This window comes from Mustela lutreola, chromosome 1, assembly GCF_030435805.1.
Source record: "Mustela lutreola isolate mMusLut2 chromosome 1, mMusLut2.pri, whole genome shotgun sequence".
NCBI lineage: Eukaryota > Metazoa > Chordata > Mammalia > Carnivora > Mustelidae > Mustela > Mustela lutreola.
In genome coordinates this window covers 285,001,208-285,021,131 of record NC_081290.1, presented here as the reverse complement: position 1 = coordinate 285,021,131, position 19,924 = coordinate 285,001,208, and the positions used below count along the sequence as shown (strand labels likewise).

The 19,924-nt window shown below is 60.9% G+C and overlaps 3 protein-coding genes across 8 annotated transcripts; 1 reads left to right on the top strand and 2 right to left on the bottom strand.

Annotated features, from left to right (window-relative positions):
• Nucleotides 1-3,704: 3,704 nt before the first annotated feature.
• Nucleotides 3,705-9,854, bottom strand: TBC1D10C (TBC1 domain family member 10C). Of its 4 annotated transcripts, none has more exons than XM_059149116.1 (10): nt 9,715-9,854; nt 9,263-9,441; nt 8,424-8,523; nt 8,096-8,203; nt 7,902-8,008; nt 7,632-7,746; nt 6,888-6,953; nt 6,575-6,764; nt 4,715-4,869; nt 3,705-4,385 (listed from the first exon to the last, which is right to left on the bottom strand). In XM_059149116.1, the coding sequence occupies exons 2-10, from the start codon at nt 9,412-9,414 to the stop codon at nt 4,038-4,040; spliced, it is 1,341 nt and encodes a 446-aa protein (XP_059005099.1). In that variant the 5' UTR covers nt 9,415-9,441; nt 9,715-9,854; the 3' UTR covers nt 3,705-4,037. The 4 variants fall into 4 exon arrangements, with proteins under 4 accessions (XP_059005099.1, XP_059005081.1, XP_059005089.1 ...); XM_059149098.1 differs by having other exon boundaries at nt 9,697-9,853; XM_059149106.1 differs by lacking the exon at nt 9,715-9,854 and adding an exon at nt 9,575-9,687.
• Nucleotides 9,855-11,074: 1,220 nt separating this feature from the next.
• On the top strand, nt 11,075-14,061 carry PPP1CA (protein phosphatase 1 catalytic subunit alpha). Its single transcript, XM_059148945.1, has 7 exons — nt 11,075-11,232; nt 11,747-11,878; nt 12,054-12,284; nt 12,836-12,940; nt 13,332-13,555; nt 13,638-13,772; nt 13,847-14,061. The coding sequence occupies exons 1-7, from the start codon at nt 11,178-11,180 to the stop codon at nt 13,955-13,957; spliced, it is 993 nt and encodes a 330-aa protein (XP_059004928.1). The 5' UTR covers nt 11,075-11,177; the 3' UTR covers nt 13,958-14,061.
• A 13-nt stretch (nt 14,062-14,074) lies between these two features.
• Nucleotides 14,075-19,864, bottom strand: RAD9A (RAD9 checkpoint clamp component A). 3 transcript variants are annotated; one of them, XM_059148914.1, is made up of 11 exons: nt 19,695-19,864; nt 19,532-19,602; nt 18,954-19,082; nt 18,388-18,502; nt 18,193-18,292; nt 16,669-16,778; nt 16,466-16,575; nt 16,322-16,386; nt 16,108-16,230; nt 15,128-15,332; nt 14,075-15,046 (listed from the first exon to the last, which is right to left on the bottom strand). In XM_059148914.1, exons 1-11 carry the CDS (start codon nt 19,726-19,728, stop codon nt 14,951-14,953), a joined length of 1,158 nt encoding a protein of 385 aa, XP_059004897.1. In that variant the 5' UTR covers nt 19,729-19,864; the 3' UTR covers nt 14,075-14,950. The 3 variants fall into 3 exon arrangements, with proteins under 3 accessions (XP_059004897.1, XP_059004905.1, XP_059004915.1); XM_059148922.1 differs by having other exon boundaries at nt 18,954-19,010; XM_059148932.1 differs by lacking the exons at nt 19,532-19,602; nt 19,695-19,864 and adding an exon at nt 19,390-19,517.
• Between the last annotated feature and the right edge of the window lie 60 nt (nt 19,865-19,924).

The window sequence follows — 19,924 nt, the reverse complement described above, 5'->3', positions numbered from 1 at the left end:
AATTCAGGGACTCACACCCTCTCCTTGAGTGTCCCGGGAGGCGGGTGTCGGACCTGGGCACTTCCCTTTCCTGGTCTGAACCTCACTCTCCTCCTGCCTAAAACGGGGCTAGTTCCCATCTCTCAGGGCTGGGGGGGGGGGGTTAGTACTGGGTCCCCTGCACACGCACCACACATAGCCTGTGGTTACAATCCCAACAGCTTACAGCCTCAAACCCACAGCTTCTCCCTCCTTGTCTCTGAGTTGGAGACTCCATGGCTGTCCTTGAGAACCTTCTGGGCTGGGGTCCAGTGGCATCTGTGGGGGCTGAGGTGGAGGCTTTGGCTGTACAGAGGACCCACCCCTGTCTACCACTGAAGGGACTCAGAGGGGAGAAATGATTCATCCAGCCTCCGTCCAGCCCAGCCCACATTCCCCACACAGCTTTCCAGGGCCGGCTGCTCGACGCCCTCCCTGGAATGAGGTGTGGCCACTGGAGAAGTCCATTCTCTTGCCGCATGGGTTGCCTGAGCCCCACCGCGATCCCACTGGTGGAAACAGAGGACACAGATGTCATCAAGAAGCATGAGCTTAAGCACTTAACAAGAGTTAGAAACTGAAATTCAACTGAATAAGTGTTAGGGATTTGATTGACTTCACTCAACAATTCACATACTGGGCAGCAGCCCATCTAGCAGAGAGAGGAAGGAGCTCTGAGCAGAATGAAAAACTTATAGGCAGAAGGGAGCAAGGGCGAGGATGTTGTACGGGCAAAACAGCGGGTTGGGTTTTGCAAGGTCGCCTTCCTTTAGGGGATGGCAGAGGTCTATCAGGTGACCTAACTAGTGCTAACTAGTGCTGGCAGGTGAGTCCTGATCCTTGTTAAAGATTTCATTTCTGGGGGCACCTGGGTGGCTCAGTGGCTTAAGAGTCTGACTCTTCTTCTTCTTCTTCTTCTTTTTTTTTTTTTTTAAGATCTTATTTATTTTAGAGAGAGAGTGTGTACAAGCGTGGGGGTAGAGGGTAAGAGAATCGCAAGCAGACTCCAGGCTGAGCTGGAGCCAATTGCAGGGCTCGATCCCACAGCCCCTGAGCTAAAGTCAAGAGTCAGACATTGAACCGGCTGAGCCACCAGGCACCCCATGTGTCCCGCTCTTGATCTCAGCTCAGGTCTTGATCTTTCTGCTGGTGAGAGGCGGAGCAGGGATCTTCCATCTGCTAGAGCGTGTACACACCGCACAGAGAGCGATCTTGGGACTGGAGTGGGAGCTTTTATCTCATTATCTATAGGAGAAAATCGAGCTCAGACAGCGAGAGGACATTTCCTATACAGGGACTTTGCAGGGAGTCCGAGTCTGGCTTCTGGACAGAGCTGGGATGGGGACTCTCTGGGGTGCAAGATGGAGACCATGCACCCTTCCCCATGACCAGGCGGGGATCCATCTGCCCTTCTGCCTTTTAAAAAAGTGTGTTTGTTTATTAAGTAATCTCTACACCTAACATGGGACTCAGACTCAACAACCTCGAGATCAAGAGTTGCATGTTCTTCTTATGGAGCCAGCCAGGAGCCCCTGTCCTTTCACTTTTTTGCTTGGCCCCCACTCCTGTCCCCGGGGCTGACCCAGGCCAATGGACATCTCTGGGTGCCATCCCAGCTTCAGTCCCTGCAGACTAAGTGCCATCAGATTCCCCGAGCCCCCCCTTCCAAGCAGGTTTGTCGAGAGCTGCCAGGTTTGCTGAGTATGGTTGTTCAGGTTGCTCACTGCACAAAAGCTCCCAGCTGAGAGTGGTCACTTCCCCTCTGCCACACAGGGGCTGCGTGTGGCTGGAGAGGTGTCTTTTCCCAACTAGCACACAGGTGCTGTAGGAGCTAGCACAGCCTTAGGAGGACAATGTGTACAGAAGTGTTCACATGAGGAGGGAGCTAGTTTTCTTCTGGTCTGACACCCCCACACCCTACCCACCTCAGGGTCCCCACATAGATGTTTGATAATGGCACCTGCCCAGAAAATGCTTCCCTGAGCAAAAAAGGCATTGATTCAGCCCTAGCTGGAGGAGTCCTGCCAGAGAGCATTTGCCTCTAGGGTCTATGACCAGTGGGACCTACTGTCACCATGGCCCCCCTCCCAGCCTCATGACAGATTCCCCGGGCCGGGCTGAGGTTGCTGCTTTCCTGCTTCCCCACCCTCCGAGCAGAGCTGAACCCTTGGAGGGCAGGGAGTCTAGGAGCTGACCCCAGGGGTAGGCCCCCCCACCCTACCTGCTGCAGAGCCTGGACTGCACTCGATGCCCTAAAGCTAAGGTATTGCCCAGAAGACACAAAGACCTGAACTCTAGTGGCTCTAACCCCCAACAGTGAACTTGGGCTGGGCACTCCATTTCCCCTTTCTCTAGTGAGGTTATCAGTGCTGCCTGCAGAGGGGGAGGGGATCCGAGAAAAGGGTCTGGGAAGTGTGGGCGAGTGGGTTATACTTAAGCCACAGGTACTTTAGTGGGGCAGGGATGAGGGAGGGAGGGCCCTAGAGGTTCTCTTTACCTCCCAGGGGCCCAGATGCTGCCCCACATTCCAAGGGGCTGGGACTCAGGCTGGGGCAGGGCCAAGGGTGTGGGTGGGAGCAGGAGAGAGAGCATCCCCAGGAGGACAGACCTGGGTGAGCACCCAGTTGTAGGGAGCAGTTTCATGGCTGCTGATGTGGAGGCAGGGGTAAACCTGGGGTCTGCCACGTGCTGCGAGATCTTGGCTGAATGTCCTCCCCTCCCGAACCCCAATTTCCCCCAGGAAACTCTGCAGACCTTGGTCTGGACCTCCATGTTCCCTCCTCTCGGCGGTAGGCTCCCTCGGGTATGGGATGGTCTGCCCGAGACCCAGGGCCTGGCCAGGCACATACCAAGCACCAAACGAACACATGGAAGAGCGAATGCCCTGTCGCCAGAGCATTCCACATCAGGGCTCTGACCAGCAGCCAGGCCAGTGTTCCAGCACAGCCACTGGGACACACAGGTTGACTATTCCACCGTGGAAACAGGAGTCCAGATGCTTTCTCCCACTGCTCCAAAGTCCTGCCACGCCCTGCCACCCTCCCCCCTGCTGGGGCGGGCCCCCAGGGAGGCAAAGCACCCTGGAACGGGCACTGTAGGGACACAAGCCGCCACTGGAGCCAGCCCTGTTGCCCTGTTGTCCTGGTGATGGCTCATGTCACGGGTACCCCAGGCACCCACAGGGGCAATTATCAAGTGTGGGAGGGAGTTTCCATGGTGGCAGTCCCGAGGGGGCGCAACCAGGGCTTTGGGGGTGGGCAAGGGCCTGTGGGACCTTTCTCCTTTGTCCTGGTACAGTAGGCTTTTGTTCTGGCCTGGCTGTCTCTGAGAGCCGGACAGGACCATGGGTGGGGGGCAGACTTGGGTTAGAGTCCCCGCGCCCCTTGGGGTCCTGAACCAACCTGGGAGGAGGGGAAGAGTAGGAGATAGACCCCCCACTTCCCAGCCCAGCCTCCACTTGGGGACCCTTCCTCCCGCAGGTGCCAGAGCCTTACCTGCCCGCAAGAGGCCGGGCGAGGCGGCTCCCCATTGGATCCTGTGGCTGGTAAACAGCTTTCAGCAGCCAATGGGCAGCTTCGGTGTGTCCCGTGGGAACTCGGGGAGGGGGGCGTGGAGAGGCAGGGCTGGGGGGGGGTGAGGGTGGGAGGAGGGGGGGTGGGGAGCCTTCAATCCAAATCCATCCAGGCTTCTGCTCAGTGAGATTTATTCTAGGTCTCTCCAGGAGCCCTTTGGGGTCCCCTAGCCCAGCCAGGTGCCCTGCACCCCGCACTCCTTCTGTGCCCGCTTCCATATTTGCAAGGGCGGGGGCACCAGGATGGCTCCGCGGGAGAACGGCAGGCCCGGGCCCGCGACACCGCACTCCGTGGCCTTCCTTCATCCTCGTGTCGCACAGTTCCTGGCCAGGGAGACGCCAGACCCCAGCGGTAAAGTGCAGGGCCCATTTCTGAGGCGGGCATCAGCCCATCGGGCAATCGGGCTTCGGGGACACTGAGTCCGTGATGCCCTCAGAAGTCGAACCTTCAGAACCGGGTATCCAGGAAGGAGGTGGAGCCTCGATGAGACCTGGAAGGGCCCTCCAGAGGGGGACCCCTGGGCCGAGTCAGGAGCCCATGGAAGGTCTTGCCTCGGGTCTGGGGCTTGCGCCTCGTTGGCCTGGGCTCCTCTGGGGGCTGCACCACGATTTGGGGCACCTCGGGCCTGGTGTCTCCTCGCACCCCTGCCAGCTGCTGGGCCTCAAAGATGGCTTGGGCCCCAGGCAGGCGGGCCTGAGGCCTGGGGGGTGGCCCGGACGTGGACTCAGGCAGCCGGGCCAGCTGGACCCTGATTTCCCGCTGCAGGTCGTGCTCAGACAGGGCCACGCTGTGCACCTGTGGGGAGTGGCTGGTAGTGAGTGTACCCAGACTGGGGGGTGGGGGGGTGGGGCAGGAAACCGTGAGGTCCCCACAGGGCGGGCAGGACACAGCCCCAGGAAGTGGCTGAGGGCTGAGGGACTGACAGCCTGACAGCCAGACTCACTAAGGGAACCGTAGAAAGCTACTTGAAGCCTGGGGTTTTCAGCTTTTCTGCTGCTCAGAAGACAGGAACTGGGCCCCGGGGCTTACTCTGACTTCTGGCTGCGTAACTCAGTTTCCCCCACCTGAGCAGCAGGGGCTGGGCCATTGTGAAGGCAAGGTGGCGGGGGTGGGGGGGCACCCACCTGGGACATGAAGACCTCCTCCTGCAGCTGGGTGGGTGGGATGGCTCGCAGGGCACCGAGGGTCTCCAGGAGCCCGGGGCAGGCCAGGCGCTGTTCTGTGGTGCCCAGCGCCAGGCGCACGAGCGTTAGCCCTACTCGGAACAGCACCTTCACGCCTGCGGGCCAGGGGGCTCACTCAGTGCAGGGCCAACCCTGCCCCTCCTCGGTTCTGTACCTGACCCTGCCCTCCGCCAGACGCCTTCCACCCTCCCGCAGCTCTGCAGCCTGACTCAGACCAGGAGCAGTGACAGTGGGACCTCGATGTGGGGACTGACGCTTCCGGGCAGAGCGGCGTGCCAGCAGCCAGGGGACACAACTCCCCACACCTGCTCTCTGCGTCTCGGCAGCTGGTCCCTGTGAAGAAGGCCTTTCCAGCTCAGTTCTGTGACCTTCTCTTTCTAGAGAGATTCTCGCCAGAGCTCTCTGCCGCTAAGCCAAGAGCACAGAGCAGGCGAGCACACACCCAAGCACGCACGCTCACGGGCACGCGCAGGTGTGACCTTGGGCTATCCCACAGCCTCAGAATCCCTTCCAGGTAGCCTCGAGTCTGGGGACCAGTGAGGCCTAGTGACGACCGTGCCTCATAAAGAAATGATCACCAGCACGCGTGTCATCACCATGACGAAACGGAGCTTGTGACATTGCCTGTCCCGGGCTCGGTGGAGAGGACAAAGAGGGCTCCGACTGGCCTGCCTGGTCCTTGAGATCTGGGGCTGGAGGGGCGGTGACACGTAGATGGCAGCTTGGACACCTGTGACCAGGGCTCTAAGGGGGCCTGTAGCCAACTGGGCACACAGCAGGTGCTCAATAAACGTACTGACTGATTTCTGCCATTTTTTGTTTGTAACTGCCAGACAACCCAAAGAGAGAGAATGCAGGTGGGTTACTGACGAGGGTACCGAGACAGAGCCCCGAAGTCCCAAAACGTCCCACTCAGCTCTGCCCCCAACTCCCCCGACTCTTGGCCTGACCTATCTGGCTTCCTCTCTCCCCACACCCACACCCCGAAGCTGGCAGCAGCCCGGACCGTGTAGACAGTGTCTCTCCTGGCCTCCCGGCCTCCACGGCGCCCTGCAAGTCCGCTGCCCCATGGAGAGGCCAAAAGCATCTTGGAAACAGCACTCTCCTCCTACTGTTCCCTTAACACTCTGTCACACCCCTTGTTTTATTTTCTTCGTGGCACTTAAAACAATCTATAAATACCTTTTTTTTTTTAAAGCTCTGTGCCCAACGTGGGGCTTGAACTCGCGACCCCGAGATCAAGAGTCACATGTTCCACCATGGAGCCAGGCAGGCACCCCTATAAATATCGTGTTAATTTGGTTGCCGTTGGCTCCCATCCCCACCCCCACCAGAATGTAAGCGTCGGTCACCCAGCGGTCCCGGCGTCCTACGGCCATGCAGGGCACAGCGAGGGCTCACCCAGTGCTCTTCCACTCCCACCGGCCCTGTCCCTGGCACTGGCCATGCTCACTGAGCCCAGCCCCCGAACAGCTCCTCTGCTGGGATCTCCCCAGCTCTGCTCCACATCCCTATGCGGGGAGCCCCTCCCTGGCCCCAGCCCGCCCCCAGCAGAGCCTCCCTCCCTCCGGGAGTCTCGTCACAGAGGCAGGGGCGGCCAGTCATGGCACGGCAGGCGGGGGCTGGGCTTCTCCCCCCAGAGCCAACCCAACGCCATCAGCCTCGGCACGCTCTGGCACCCCCGGCCGGGACCAGGATTGGCAGTGGCAGGTGGGGCAGAGCGGAGCTGGCACTCTCGTCCCTGTGCGCACCCCGAGGCTCCCAGCCCAGGCCACGCCTCCCCTCCAGCTGTCCACTCACCCTCGCTGAGGAAGGCGTCCCAGACACGCAGCACGGTGGGGAAGGGCAGGGAGCGGGCGAAGAGACACAGGAACCACTCGGGCAGGTAGAGCAGAGGCCCGACGCCCACCTGCTGCAGGTGCTTGTGCACGCGCGGGAGCAGCCGTCGAAGCAGAGCCGTGAACACCTCGGCGTCCAGCTGCACGGCCTCCTACAGCCGCGTCCATCAACACGTCCACTCCCGAAGCCCAGGCCCTGCCCCTCTCCGTCGCCCGGCCCCTGCCCGCCTGCCCAATCCCTCCCGGCGCCCTCTGGCCCCCTCCCAGCTTCTCACCATATGAGGCCCATAGTAGCCAGGGAGGTAGACCTCGCAGATCTGTACCAGGCACCAGAAGGCCTCCTGGGTAGGGGCACAGGCCGTAAGCGCCCCCACCCAGCGGATCACAGAAGGAACCGCAGGGTAGGGGAAAGGAGCACAGGGGAGGGTCCTCTGTACCCTCTGGGGTGACTCTGGAGCCTGAAGCCTAAGCTCTGGCTCTTAGTGAAAGTCTCCCCACTGGCCAGAGGCCTAGCAATGGGTTTAGGGAGCCGGAAGTCATAGGGTTCGTGATGTTGAATTTCAGAGTCACAAATTTGGGGCTCAGTGGTCAAGGGTTGGGAGGGTCCCAGAGTTCAAGTCCTGAGCTCCTGGGGTCATTGAGATGATAGTCCCAGGGCTCAGAACTGGGAGTCATGCGGTCAAGGTGATGATGTCCAGATTCTCAGGTCACTGGGGCAGGGAGCAGGGGCCAAGGATCCCCGGTTCCTGGAGTCAATGTCATTGGGCTTGAAGGTCACTGAAGTTGGTCGTCATGAGGCCCTAGGTCACTCGGACAGGATCTGGGTGTTAAGGATCCCTGGTCCCTGAGTCCAGAGTTCCTGGGGTTGGGGAGGTGGCGGTCATGGATCCAGAGCCCAGGATGACTACGTCCATATGTCACTAGGATGTGGGTCAAGGGTCTCAGGGGCCTGAAGTCCAAGTCCCCAGGGTTGGGGTTTCAGGGTCCCAAGCCTCTGGATTGGTGTCAAGGGCACTCACCTCTGGGGGCAGATGCATAAGCAGCACAGCGGCCACAGGGCCTTGGGCCTGACAGTAGCCCTGTTCAGGCCGATGCAGGGTGTAGGCCTTGAGTACCTGCAGGAGCCCCTGCTGCCTGTGCCAGGAGACCCCATCAGGGCCGGTCCTCCATGTTGCCCTCCCCCACCCTCAGGGGACCTCTTCCCAGGCTATAAAGCTATGGTAGGGGTCCAGGCCGATGGCTCTGGAGGCTGTGGGCCTGGAGGTCCCTGGGTGTCCCTGGCCGCCTACCCGTGACCCTGGGGCGACACAAACATCTCGTGTAGAGGAAACTGGCGGTGCAGATCCCGGCTGATGGTCTCCATCCACTGTGGGTCTCCAGGGGCTTCGGCCAGTTCCTGCGGGCAGACAGCAAGGTGGGTGTGAGGGCTCAGAGTGGCGAGGGGCTCTGGAAAGGGGAGACAGGGACCCCTGGCAACAGTTACCTGATAGGTGCCTGGGCTGTTCTTCTGACACACATGCGCCCCGCACAACAGGGGCCAGCAGCGGGCCCGCAGAGCCGAGGGGATGCCTTTCCGGCACTGCATCTTTACCTGCAGGTGAGGCCGAGGCCAAGGCCAAGTTCGATGAGCCAGGCCAGCATCCCCCGCTCCTGCTGGCACATCCCAGCCCCAGCCTGTCATGGGGCAAGGGGCACTCTGGGCGGGAGGGGGTACAAAGGCAGGAGGTGCTGGGACACAGGAGGGGTAAATTTTACCGGGGCAGGGACAGAGGCAAAGCGGGCTGAGACAGGGAGCCCCACGCTCCCCTCACCTTCTTGTACCGCCGAGACATGGTTTTCTCCCAGTGCGAGGTCATCTCTACCCACTTCATCTCCCGCTGGCGGATAAGGTCTGCAGGAGGGTGACCTGGCCTGCGGGCACATGGCATAGGCACGGGGGCGTTAGCTAGCTGTTACCCAGGGCCCACATCTGCCATCCTCCATGCTGCCCCGGGAAGCTCAGCTCCTGGCCCTGGAGATCTCTGGGGAGCCCTGGGCCGGTAACCTGTCACCCAGGAGCTGCCAGTGGTTATCATAGGGATAGGAAAGGATGTGGCTCTGATGTGGCAGAAGCAGGAGAGACTGAAGGGGGTGTGTAGGTGTGTGTTGGGGGAGGGACCAGCTTAACTGTCCCCTAAGATAGGAACACAGACAACTCATTAAGAGAAGCAAGGTGGACAGAGCCATGGACTAGAAGCCAGGAGTCCTGAGTTCTAATCTGATTCCATCTGATCTGCTGTGTGACCTTGGGCAAGTTCCTATCTGAATTGTTTTCCTGTCTGTATACTGGAATAGGGAGAGGCGAGAGGTAAAGTGTGGGTTCTTTGGTTGGGTTCTTGGATTTTGGGGGCAGATTAATAGGAGAAAACTATTTGCCTCCAAGGACAGGTGCAAATTCTGAGAGGTTGAGGGTAAAAGAGGCATGTGAGGGACATTGCTGCCTTGTCCCTGCCAGCTTTAGGACTCCACCCGGAGCATGAAGAGGGGTGACACTGACTGAGTTCCCAAACCCTCCAGGACCCTCGAGGTTGAGCCTCACTCCAGAATTTAGCCCTCAGCCCCCAACCTCAATCCCAGCACCCCACTGCCCCCCAGTCCCTTCCCTTCTTACCCTGGCTCTGCTGAGCTGCCCCCAATGAAGCCATAGCGATCAGCCTGGCGATATGGGCCGGGCCCACTCAGCTCGGAGTCAGACCCCAAAGAGCTGGAGTCATCCTGCCCCTCGGAAGTTTGTACGAGGTCCTCCCCCAGGGCCTGGGCCATGGTGCCCCAGACCCAAGCTACCACGGGCTGTAGGAGGTGGAGAAAGCCAGTGTGAGAGGCTGCTTCTGGCTAGCCTGGGACCTGGGCTCCCATCCAGCCGATCGCCAGCCCAGGGACCTGGCTGCAGGGTTCAGAGGGGAGAGGCATCAAGGCATCTCACCAAGCCCCTTCTGGCCCCTCTTTCATTGGGGTGGGAAGAGGGCCCTGAAGTGGCAGAAAAGCCAGGCTTCTGGATGGAGGCCCAGCCCCAGACTCAACCCCTGCCCCCCCAGGCCAGCTTACCTCTCTGCGGCACCTCACCTCCTCCTCTCACTTCCTCCTCCGGGCAGCCTCAGCAACCCGCTGGGGGGCCCCTCCCACACTCCCCTCCCAAGTGCGTGGGGGGGGGGTGATCACCCCTTCCTCTCCCAGGCTCTTCCGGCCTGCCCAGGGCTGTGGGCCCCTCCCCTCCCCTCCCCATGGGCTGAATGGCTGCAGACTTGGGTTCCTGCGGTGGGTGTGAAGGGGCCAGGACCCACCCTCGCGGTACAGAGGCCAAGCCCCCTCCAGTTTTGAGGTTATCAGCTTGTAAAGCAATCCAGGATTCCAGGGAGACCTGAGTGGCTCCGTCAGTTAAGTGTCTGCCTTTGGCTCAGGTCATGGTCTCAGGGCCCTGGGATCAAGCCCCACATTGGGCTCTCTGCTCAGCGGGGAGCCTGCTTCCTCCTCCCTCTCTGCTTCCTTGTGATCTCTCTCTGTCAAATAAGTAAATAAAGTATTTTATTTTTTTTTTTTAAATTTATTTTATTTGACAGAGAGAGAGATCACAAGCAGGCAGAGAGGCAGACAGAGACAGAGGGGGAAGCAGGCTCCCTGCTGAGCAGAGAGCCCCATGCGGGGCTCGATCCCAGGACACTGAGATCATGACCTGAGCCAAAGGCAGTGGCTTAACCCACTGAGCCACCCAGGCGCCCCGTAAATAAAGTATTTTAAAATTTTCAAGATTCCAGTGAGAATTATGGTTTATTTAATATTTGCTCTTTACAAGGTAATGCTTTGAATATGCACATAATACGGCATTTCTATGCACTCAGCAGGTAACAGTGGATCTTACAAAAAAATACTAATTTAGCATGCCCCACAGGGCGAACCAAATGGGTTTCAGAGTGTAGCAGCAGGTGTCTGGGTCTGGCCGGCTGCCTGGGGGGCCACAGAGACTCAGGAGGTGGACGCCAGGGTCTTGGACCAGCCCCCTGCTATCTCTGAGTCTCAACTTTCCTTTTTGGCACTTCGAGGACTTAATCCGCAGCGTTTGGAGAATCGGTTTTTAATGTGCACACACCACACTCCCGCCCAGGGTGGGAACGGCTGGTTAGCCTTTGATAGAAAAAAACAACTTTCACGGTACTTCCGGCCCCCTGTTCTCGGAACGGGTCACTCCTAGTGGCGAACGAGACTCAACCCCGCCCCTCCAAGCTCCACCCACCGGCCAGGCTTCGTCCTAAACAGACCAAACCCAGCCCAAGACCCGCCCCTTCCCCTGTGCCCCGCCCCCCAGACCTCCGCGGCCGCTGCGCCCAGCATCCAGAGGGGGCGCTAGAGCGCGGGGGCAGCGCGCGGGGCGGGGCGGCAGGCCTAGGAGGCGGGGCGGCAGGCCGGGGCGGGCCGGGGCGGGCCGGGGCGGGCCGGGGCGGGCGGAAGGAGCGCCAGGCCGGAAGGAGGCAGCGGGAGGGCGGGCGGCAGGATTGGGCCCGGAGCTGCTGGGCCGGAGCGGCGGCGCCGCCATGTCCGACAGCGAGAAGCTCAACCTGGACTCTATCATCGGGCGCCTGCTGGAAGGTTGGCCGGGGCGGGGGACGTCGGTGCCCGCCGCGCCCTGGCCCCCTGCCGGGCCCGGAAGTGGTGCGCGGGCGGGCCTGCCCCTCCCAGGGCCAGCTTAGACTGGGCGGGGACGGGCCTCGAGGACCCGCGTCCACAGCCGGCCCCCCTCAAGGCGCGGGGCGCTTGGGACGTTCCGGGGACGCTCTGGCACGGGGAGCACCCCCTCTCCTGGGCCGGGGGCGCACAGGTTGGCCTGTGCTCCTGGGGTTGGAGGAGAAACATAAGAAATCTAGCTCCACCCCTCCCAGGGATCGTGCGCTGTGGGTTGGGCTGTTGGGTGGCAGGCCCCCCCGACGCACAGCAGACCCCTCGAGGGGTCCCATCCTGGGAGGCTCAGCAGCAACAGCTGCCCCTGGGCAAGGAGGGGCCCAGGAGACCCAGGTGCCCTCAGATGTGCCAACAGGGCCACTTGTGTCGCCCACCTTCCTCCTGCCTGAGGGACCAGAGTCTTGATGCCCTGTTCCGCCCCCAGTGCAGGGCTCGCGGCCTGGAAAGAATGTACAGCTCACAGAGAACGAGATCCGTGGTCTGTGTCTCAAATCACGGGAGATCTTCTTGAGCCAGCCCATCCTTCTGGAGCTGGAGGCACCCCTCAAGATCTGCGGTGAGCCCTCCCCCCCACCCCTTCCCGCGTCTCGGCCCCTTTTGCTTTCTGAAAGTGGCGTTCCCCATCCCTTGCCCCCCAAGTCCTTGCAGTGCTCCTCCCTGGCGCCCAAACTTGGCCCTGGTTTCAAGTGTGGCCCCTGCCCCTAGCGCTGAACCAGTCCCCTGGGTCACAGGTGACATCCATGGCCAGTACTACGACCTCCTGCGGCTATTTGAGTACGGTGGCTTCCCTCCAGAGAGCAACTACCTCTTCCTGGGGGACTACGTTGACCGGGGCAAGCAGTCTTTGGAGACCATCTGCTTGCTGCTGGCCTATAAGATCAAGTACCCCGAGAACTTCTTCCTGCTCCGTGGGAACCACGAGTGTGCCAGCATCAACCGCATCTACGGCTTCTATGATGAGTGTGAGTAGACTTCCTAAGTTCTTAAGTGACTCGGCTATCCAGTGAGACCCTCACATTGGGTTGGCAGTAAAGGTACCGGTGTCTACAGATACCTGCAGAGTGAGATCTATGCAGGGGACTCCCCTGCCCTCCTGGCCTGGGGTCTGGCACTCAGGAGGGGTCGGTCTGGTGAATGGCTGCTGACGAAGACTGCCCAGTGTCCTCGTGACACTCCCCACCAGCACATCCCTTAAGCACTTGGGATGCCTCTCTGGACTGGATTCTGCCAACCCGAAGCTGAGATAAACCAGACCTCGTCTTGGCCTGGCCTGCTCCCTGGGTGGGGGTGGGTTGTTCTAGATTGGAACTCAGGTTCCTGTGGACTCAGCTGCTTTAGAATTCTAGGAAGGCTGGTAGGCAGCGGGGACGGGGGAGGGGGACGTCTCTTCTTGTCTGCCACTGCCTGCTCCCAGCTGTGTCTGGACTGCCCGCCGAGTGCCCTGGAGGGCCCAGAGACCCAGGCTGGGTGTGCGGCAGACAGGCCTCCTGAGGCCTCTCGTTGCTCCCGACAGGCAAGAGACGCTACAACATTAAACTGTGGAAAACCTTTACCGACTGCTTCAACTGCCTGCCCATTGCTGCCATCGTGGATGAGAAGATCTTCTGCTGCCACGGAGGTGAGGGTGGCTCTGGGCGCATGTCTGGGAAGGAAGAGCCCCTGGGCCACATCCCCGGGGGCCCTGGGAGGAGGCTGGGGGCTGGGGGGATGTATTCCTGGCTCTCCCAGGGCTCCGGCTTTGTCACTTCTTCCAGGAAGCCCCCGCCACCCCTCCCCAGTACTCTGTTCCACTCTCCCCCCGCTTTGGCCTTGGCGTTGTGCGTGGACTGTCTCCTTTGTTCAGAGAGCTCTGTGGTCCTTGAGGCCGAAGGGGATGACTTCTGCCTGCCTGGACTCCTGGGACTTTAGGAGAGCGCCAGGTGGAGGGGAAACTGACCAGCAGAAGCTTTGAGGGGCAGGGGGTCTTTGAGGCTTGAGGAAGTGACCTGTCCCCTCCCGTGCTCCCCCAGGCCTGTCCCCAGACTTGCAGTCCATGGAACAGATTCGGCGTATCATGCGGCCCACAGACGTGCCTGACCAGGGCCTGCTGTGTGACCTGCTGTGGTCTGATCCTGACAAGGACGTGCAGGGCTGGGGCGAGAATGACCGTGGTGTCTCTTTCACGTTTGGGGCGGAAGTGGTGGCCAAGTTCCTGCACAAGCACGACTTGGATCTCATCTGCCGGGCACACCAGGTGGGCCGGCAGCTCTGGGGCCGGTGGGCACGGTGGCAGGTAGCCAGCACCTGCTGAGCCGACTGCCCCCATCCTCATCCAGGTGGTGGAAGACGGCTATGAGTTCTTTGCCAAGCGGCAGCTGGTGACACTCTTCTCGGCTCCCAACTACTGTGGCGAGTTTGACAACGCAGGCGCCATGATGAGTGTGGACGAGACGCTCATGTGCTCTTTCCAGGTGGGGATGCGAAAGGTAGTGGCCTCTGACTCCGTGGCTCAGCCCGTGAGCCTGACCAGCTCTGTCTCTTTCAGATCCTCAAGCCCGCGGACAAGAACAAGGGGAAATACGGGCAGTTCAGTGGCTTGAACCCTGGAGGCCGGCCCATCACCCCGCCCCGCAACTCCGCCAAAGCCAAGAAATAGCCTCTGCGTGCCCGCACTCTGCCCCAGGTGGTGGATTGTACAGAAATTATGTGGCCGTGGGGGGTGGTTCATGCCGGCCCCCCAGGCCCACCTGTCATGGGGAACACGGAGCCTTGGTGTATTTTTCTTTTTTTTAATGAATCAATAGCAGCGTCCAATCCCCCAGGGCTCCTTCCGCCTGCACCTGCAGTGGTCGCACGCAGGATCCTGGGGCCGAGGCTGCAGCTCAGGGCAAAGCAGGGCCAGATGTGGGTTTCCAGCCTTGCTTGGCCTCAGGGCCAGCAGACAGATCCTAGGGCGACCCATCTGGTCTCTTGAATAAAGGTCAAAGCTGGATTCTCGCCATGGCCTCTGTCTCCCTTGTCCCAAGGACTGGGCTGGCAGCCCTTCTATCCAGGGCCAGTTGGGAGGACAGGCTTGCTGGGCATGAGGCCCCAGCCAGGGTAATCCCAGCCACAGGCTCAGGTCCACAGGGACTCAGAATCCCAAGCCAGGGCCAGACGGCACAGAGAAAGGAACAAAAAGTTAGCTGGCCACAAGAGATCCCAAAGGTGTGCCCGGGATTTGGGGGAGGGACAGGTCATGATTAGCAAAGAACGTAGACCGGCAGGGGTAATAGCCCCTCTGTGATTTTTGTCTTAGGGAGGTACACTTAGGGAAGGCAGGTGTCCAGCCCTAGCCACATGGTCGGAGTCTGGCCTAAAACAGAGGGCCTGGGTAATAGGTGAGGGGCATTCCATCAGGTGGCAGCTCGGTGCCAAGCCTAGGAACAGACATGATTGGTTGGAAGTTGATGAGAAGACGGGGCCCGGGCTAGTCCAGATAGCCAGGAGGCACCTGGAGTGGCAGCAGGACCGGCGCTCAGCTCGGCACAGCCCACCTTGACCACCCAGCCGGGTGGAGAGCAGCCCTATCCCCGGGCTGCTGCCGGGGGAAGCGGGCGGCTATGGCTTCATCTGGTCCAGAGCCTCTGGACACAGGCTTGTCCTCGGTTCAGCCTTCACCCTCACTGTCTTCAGCCAGCACAGGGCTGGGGCCCGGAGGGGAGTGTGCAGGGCTGAGGATGGAGCCAAAGAACAGCGAGCGGAACTGGAAAGGGAACAGGAAGCAGAGTGAGTTCTGGAGGCTCCCTCCGTGCCTCCCAAGCCCCGCTCCATCTCCAACCCCTACCTTCTTGGGTGGGGGAGTCCCAGGCTCTGTACTGGGCTCGGCATCATTGTCCTCAGAGTCGGGGCCAGGGCTACAGGGAGGCCGGAGGCCGGGGGAAAGGGGAATGGAGGGTGCTGCCCGGGAGCCCTCACTGTCCACAGTCGTTTCCATGGCGATCATGTAAGAGTCGATGTCGTCATTGGCAAAGTCATCCAGGTGGGGCGTGCTGCTGGCAGGGAGAGGGTGTCAGCGAGCCACACAGAAGAGGGTATAGAGGCAGGACCCCACTTCAGAGGCCTGAGAGAGCAGTAGAAGCCTCATGACCACGGCTGCTCTCTGGGCTTTATGACTTTCTCATTGGTTTGGGGGAAAGACGCTGAGGTTAAGTGGTGGCTTCCTACAAGGCATGGGACCTGGAGTCCGTTTGATCGGAGCTCAGATAGGGGCCTGAGGGAAGCATCCTGGGAGCCGGTTTAGCTCAGCTGGGGTAGAGCAGCATCGAGTCCTCTGAGCTAGGCCACCGGGGGCCAAAGCCTCTGCCCTCCCCAGAGACAGAGCTGGAAAGCACTGGGGCCCAGGGACGTGCTGGGCGGGGGGCCAGACCAAACTTCCTCTGCTTCGGCTACACCGGGCCCGTCGTCCTCCCCAGCCCACCTGCCCTTCCAGCCACCTGCTCTCCCCAGCCCCAGCCAGCCCCCTGCCTCCCAGCAGCCTGTTCCCTCCTTGGCCCGGGAAGAGGCTCAGAAGGGAGGACTCAGCCAGAGAAGGAAGCCAGCCCGACCTTGGGGACACTTCCCTGGGCGGGAGGAGGGCTCTCTGAGCACAGCTGACCAGGAAGGCTGAGCCAGAGAGGCTGGGCTTGACAGGAAGTGTGCGTGCTGGGGGAGGTGCACAAGCTGCAGGCAGGAGGCTCCGGCCGGCCAGGGGGGCCGGGGGGCCGGGGGCCGGGGTGTGGAGGGATGGGGGTGGGGAGGAGCAGGCTGGCAGGTGGGCAGCCTCACCTGTGAGCCTGGAGGGGAGGCACCAGCCTGTGGGGTTCTGGGGAGTGCAGGTCTGACTCTGACATCGTGGCCAAGACAAAGTGTCCGTCCAGCAGGGAGTCCTTGACGGCAAAGATGGCTGGCCTAGGCAAACGGCAGGTCCCAGGCAAGGTCAGGGCCCTTGGGCTCCCGGCTTCCCAGAGCCTCCCCTCCCTGACCTGAGGCCGGGAATTACCTGCCTGGTGCATCGAAGTGGATGCTAAGAGACAAGTTTGCGGACTCCGCGAAGCTCAGGAGGCCCTGGGAGGGGGAAGCAGAGCCGTGAGGCCCCAGGCAGGGCAGGGAGGACGCGGCGGGAGTGTGCTGGGGGGAACCTCACCCGGAATTCCTTGAGGCAGAAAGTGATGGCCGCCCCTTCCTGGGCCTGCAGCTGCTGGAAATCCTCCTCCCCGATGCTCATCTCGGTCACCATGGCTCTGACGGAGCTGTCTGCCAAGGGAGGAACGGGAGAGCCGGGGCTTCTAGACCCTCCCCTCTCCCACCCCAGCTCTAACCCCGTCTAAGGCCACGTCTGGCTCTCACCTGCCTCCTCCTCCTGGTAGCTGCGCAAGATGACCCTGCGGCCACAGCCAATGCCCAGTGTCACTTCTGCCAGCGCGGGGGGGAAGGGCAGAACAGCCTCCCCCAGGACCCTGTGCAGGGGGTACAGCATCACTCCCAAGGCTCAGCCCCACGCCGTGGCTTCGCTCTTACAAGAGCTGAGGCAGGGCCGCGACCCGGGTACCATGTCGGAGGGGATCCACCATGTGCCGGCCCTAGCACGCCCGGGGAAGGGCAAGGTGAGCAGGACGTGGCTCCCACCCCATCCAAAGCTTTTTTTGGGGGCTGCTGGGGGCTGCTGGGGGAGAGAAGTCCCCTGCAAGGGATGGGGCAGACAATAGTAGAGCCCAGAGGAGGCAACAGAAAGGATGGGCTGTTCGCGCTGGGCCAAACCAGGCCGGCAGCACCTGCCCTCGCAGGGGTGGGAAAGCCCACCCGGGCCATCCCTATAAATGCGACCACAGAAAAGATCTTCAATTTTTGCCTTTACGGGATACATGTTGACAAATACATACATATGAAATAACATCTGAAATTTGTCTCACAACCGTTGGGACAGGGGCAGGCATCCACTTTCACACAAATTTGAAATTGTCCATGAGAAAAAGAAAAACAATTGTTCGTTTAAAAAAAAAAAATAGCATCAAAATCCAGACCATCGGAGATAACGTCCCTCTTTCTCTACCTGAAGGAGTCCTGAACAGCATTATCTCAACAGAACTCAGAAATAACAGACCGTCAGGACCCAAAGGGAACTTCAAATTACCACACCCCATGGCTACAAAAAGAAATGAACGTGACTTTGGGCTACTCAAATGCAAGCAGCACACAGCGTAGGGTAGGAGGAGAGCCAGCCCTCTCCACACTGGCCTTCTGCAGGGACCTCTGCCTCCACCGAGTCCCCATCTCCCGGGCCGGCACACCGCCTCCCCACTCTGATTTTCCCAGAAAACCCCTGCCCCCACAGCACCTTATTCTGGCAGCCCTCCTGGACCATGACCTCCCTGTCCAGCCTCCTTCCTCGGCCTGTAGACTCCTCAAAGCTACAGTCCAGGCAGACAGGAAAAGAGGCTACCCTTGAGTGAAGAACAGGCCCAGAAAGATGACCCCATCAGAGAAGAATTTTGAGCCCGAGTCACAAAGCTAGATAGAGATGGACATCCAAGGCTGTTGAAGCCATGGAAAGAGGACTTAAGGGGAAGCCAAAGACGTGCTTTCTTTAAAAAAGGAGTGAGAAGCTGTCTAAGTGGCCAGAAAGCCAAGCTGGACCTTTGGGGTGGAGAACAGGTTCCTGAAGACCGAGGAGCAAGGAGCGGTGCCCTCCTCCATTCCAGCCTCTGCCCTTAGACCGTGAGACCGACCGTGAGAGCAGGCTGGTCTGGATAAACTCTCAGGTTCAGAGAGAGGCAGAGAAGATGAAGAAGGTGTCTTCTTAAATTGACCCTGGAAGCTCCAAAGGAAAAAAAAAGACCCACGGCTCGGTTTGTAGCTGGGGGACACACTCACCGTGCTGGGGCACGGAGCACATGCGAGCATAAGGCTGGGTCGAAGATGGCCTGCAGGGACTCGCAGTCCTGGAAGGACAGGTTGTGAGTCTTCCTCACCCCTGGATGGGCAGACAGGGTCTCAGTGGGTCTTGCTGACCTGCCCTCCCACCCCTCCAAACGCAGGGACCCCAGGGCCGGCCGGCCGCCCACTCACCGTATCGACAGTGCAGCTGGACCACCAGGCGGCTGCTCCTGCCATTCAGCGAGATGCAGCATTTCTCCACACTCTTCTCCACCATGGCCAGTGAGCGGAAGGCGGCCAGGAATGACTGAGTGGGGGAACACATCAACCCGGTGCTGTGTCTCCACCAACCAGCTCTCACATCCCACGCAGGCCCTGGCCATCCCAGGCTCGGCACCGTCGTACGGGAAGGGAGCGCCCACAACACGCACGTTTTCACCCTCCCGGGCTCCTCCTCATGTTGTTACACACCTGTCTGGCGTGCCTTGAAAGAGCTGCTCACTTTTCAAGGACCAAAGTGAATGTCACCACTGCCCAGGTCCCTGGCAGAATGGATCACCCTCACCGTATCTCCCATCACCCTCTGTGGTGTCTTTCCTATGCTCCTCACCGCACTTTACACCTGCTTGCTCCTGCATACATCCCTCTCCCCAGTTAGCACCTTCGGAATGCCCCCCCCCCCCCGCAGACACACTGGGGTGGGGGGGACGATGTGAGCAGGGGGACACAAAGCACCGTTGGTGAGGGAAAGGCCTCACCTTCATCAAAATCTTACAGCGCGGGGCTTCCTGACCAGGGGCGGCCGGCTGGTACTGCTGGAAGAAGAGGGGGGCAAAGAGGAAGCAGGCATAGGCAGAGCGAGAGGAGTTCACGGTCCGGAGAGAGAGCTGGGCCAGGAAAAGCAGGGGGAGGGACCGGATCAGGGGGCAGAGTCAGGCCCTGCCCTCTGGCCGGCTTTTGCTCACATATTCGTCCTAACGTCCTCCTCCTCCACCATCACCTGCTGGAATCCTCCCTCTCGTTCCGGTCAGCAGGTGCCTTCTCCATGAAGCCTTCCCTCCCCGAGTCCCCGGGAGCGACTGCTCCCACAGAAGGGCCCTATACAACCGTCCGCGCACTCCACCTTTCCCCCCCGAGTTGCCCCCACCCGCCACCAGGCACTTCAGGGAGGGCAGGGGCTCTCGATTCACACACCGGCCTGGGGAGAGGGCAGGGCCCGGACTGACGCCCCGACCACGGGCGGCGGGGAAAACTCGGCAGACAGCAATGCCCGAGGGCATCTGGCCTGACGCGGGGAGAAACTGGCTCCCGCCTATAATCCCACCCACCCCCTCACCCCGTCTTCCAGGGGCTCCAGGTAGAGCTCCTCCCCGATGCGGGACAGGGAATGGACGGCCTTGCCGAGCACTGCGGGGAGGAGAAAGGAAACGGGGGTTAGGCTGGCGTCTCCGGCCGTCCCACGTGCCCCCGGCCCCCAAACCCGGTCGCCCCCAACTCACCTTTCACGTTGCCGCCCGTGACCAGACACTTCATGCTGCTGCCGGCGCCGAGGCCGAGCCTGGCCTCCCACGGAGCTGAGACCGGCGTCTGGCCCGCGGCGGGTCCCACCCCACCTGCCCGCAGCTCGGCTCCGGGTCTCACCCGCCGCCGCGGGGGCCGGGGGTTCCCTTCCCGCGCGCCGCCCCCGGAAGCCCCGCCCCCGCGTTCTCATTGGCCCCGGCGCGGGCGC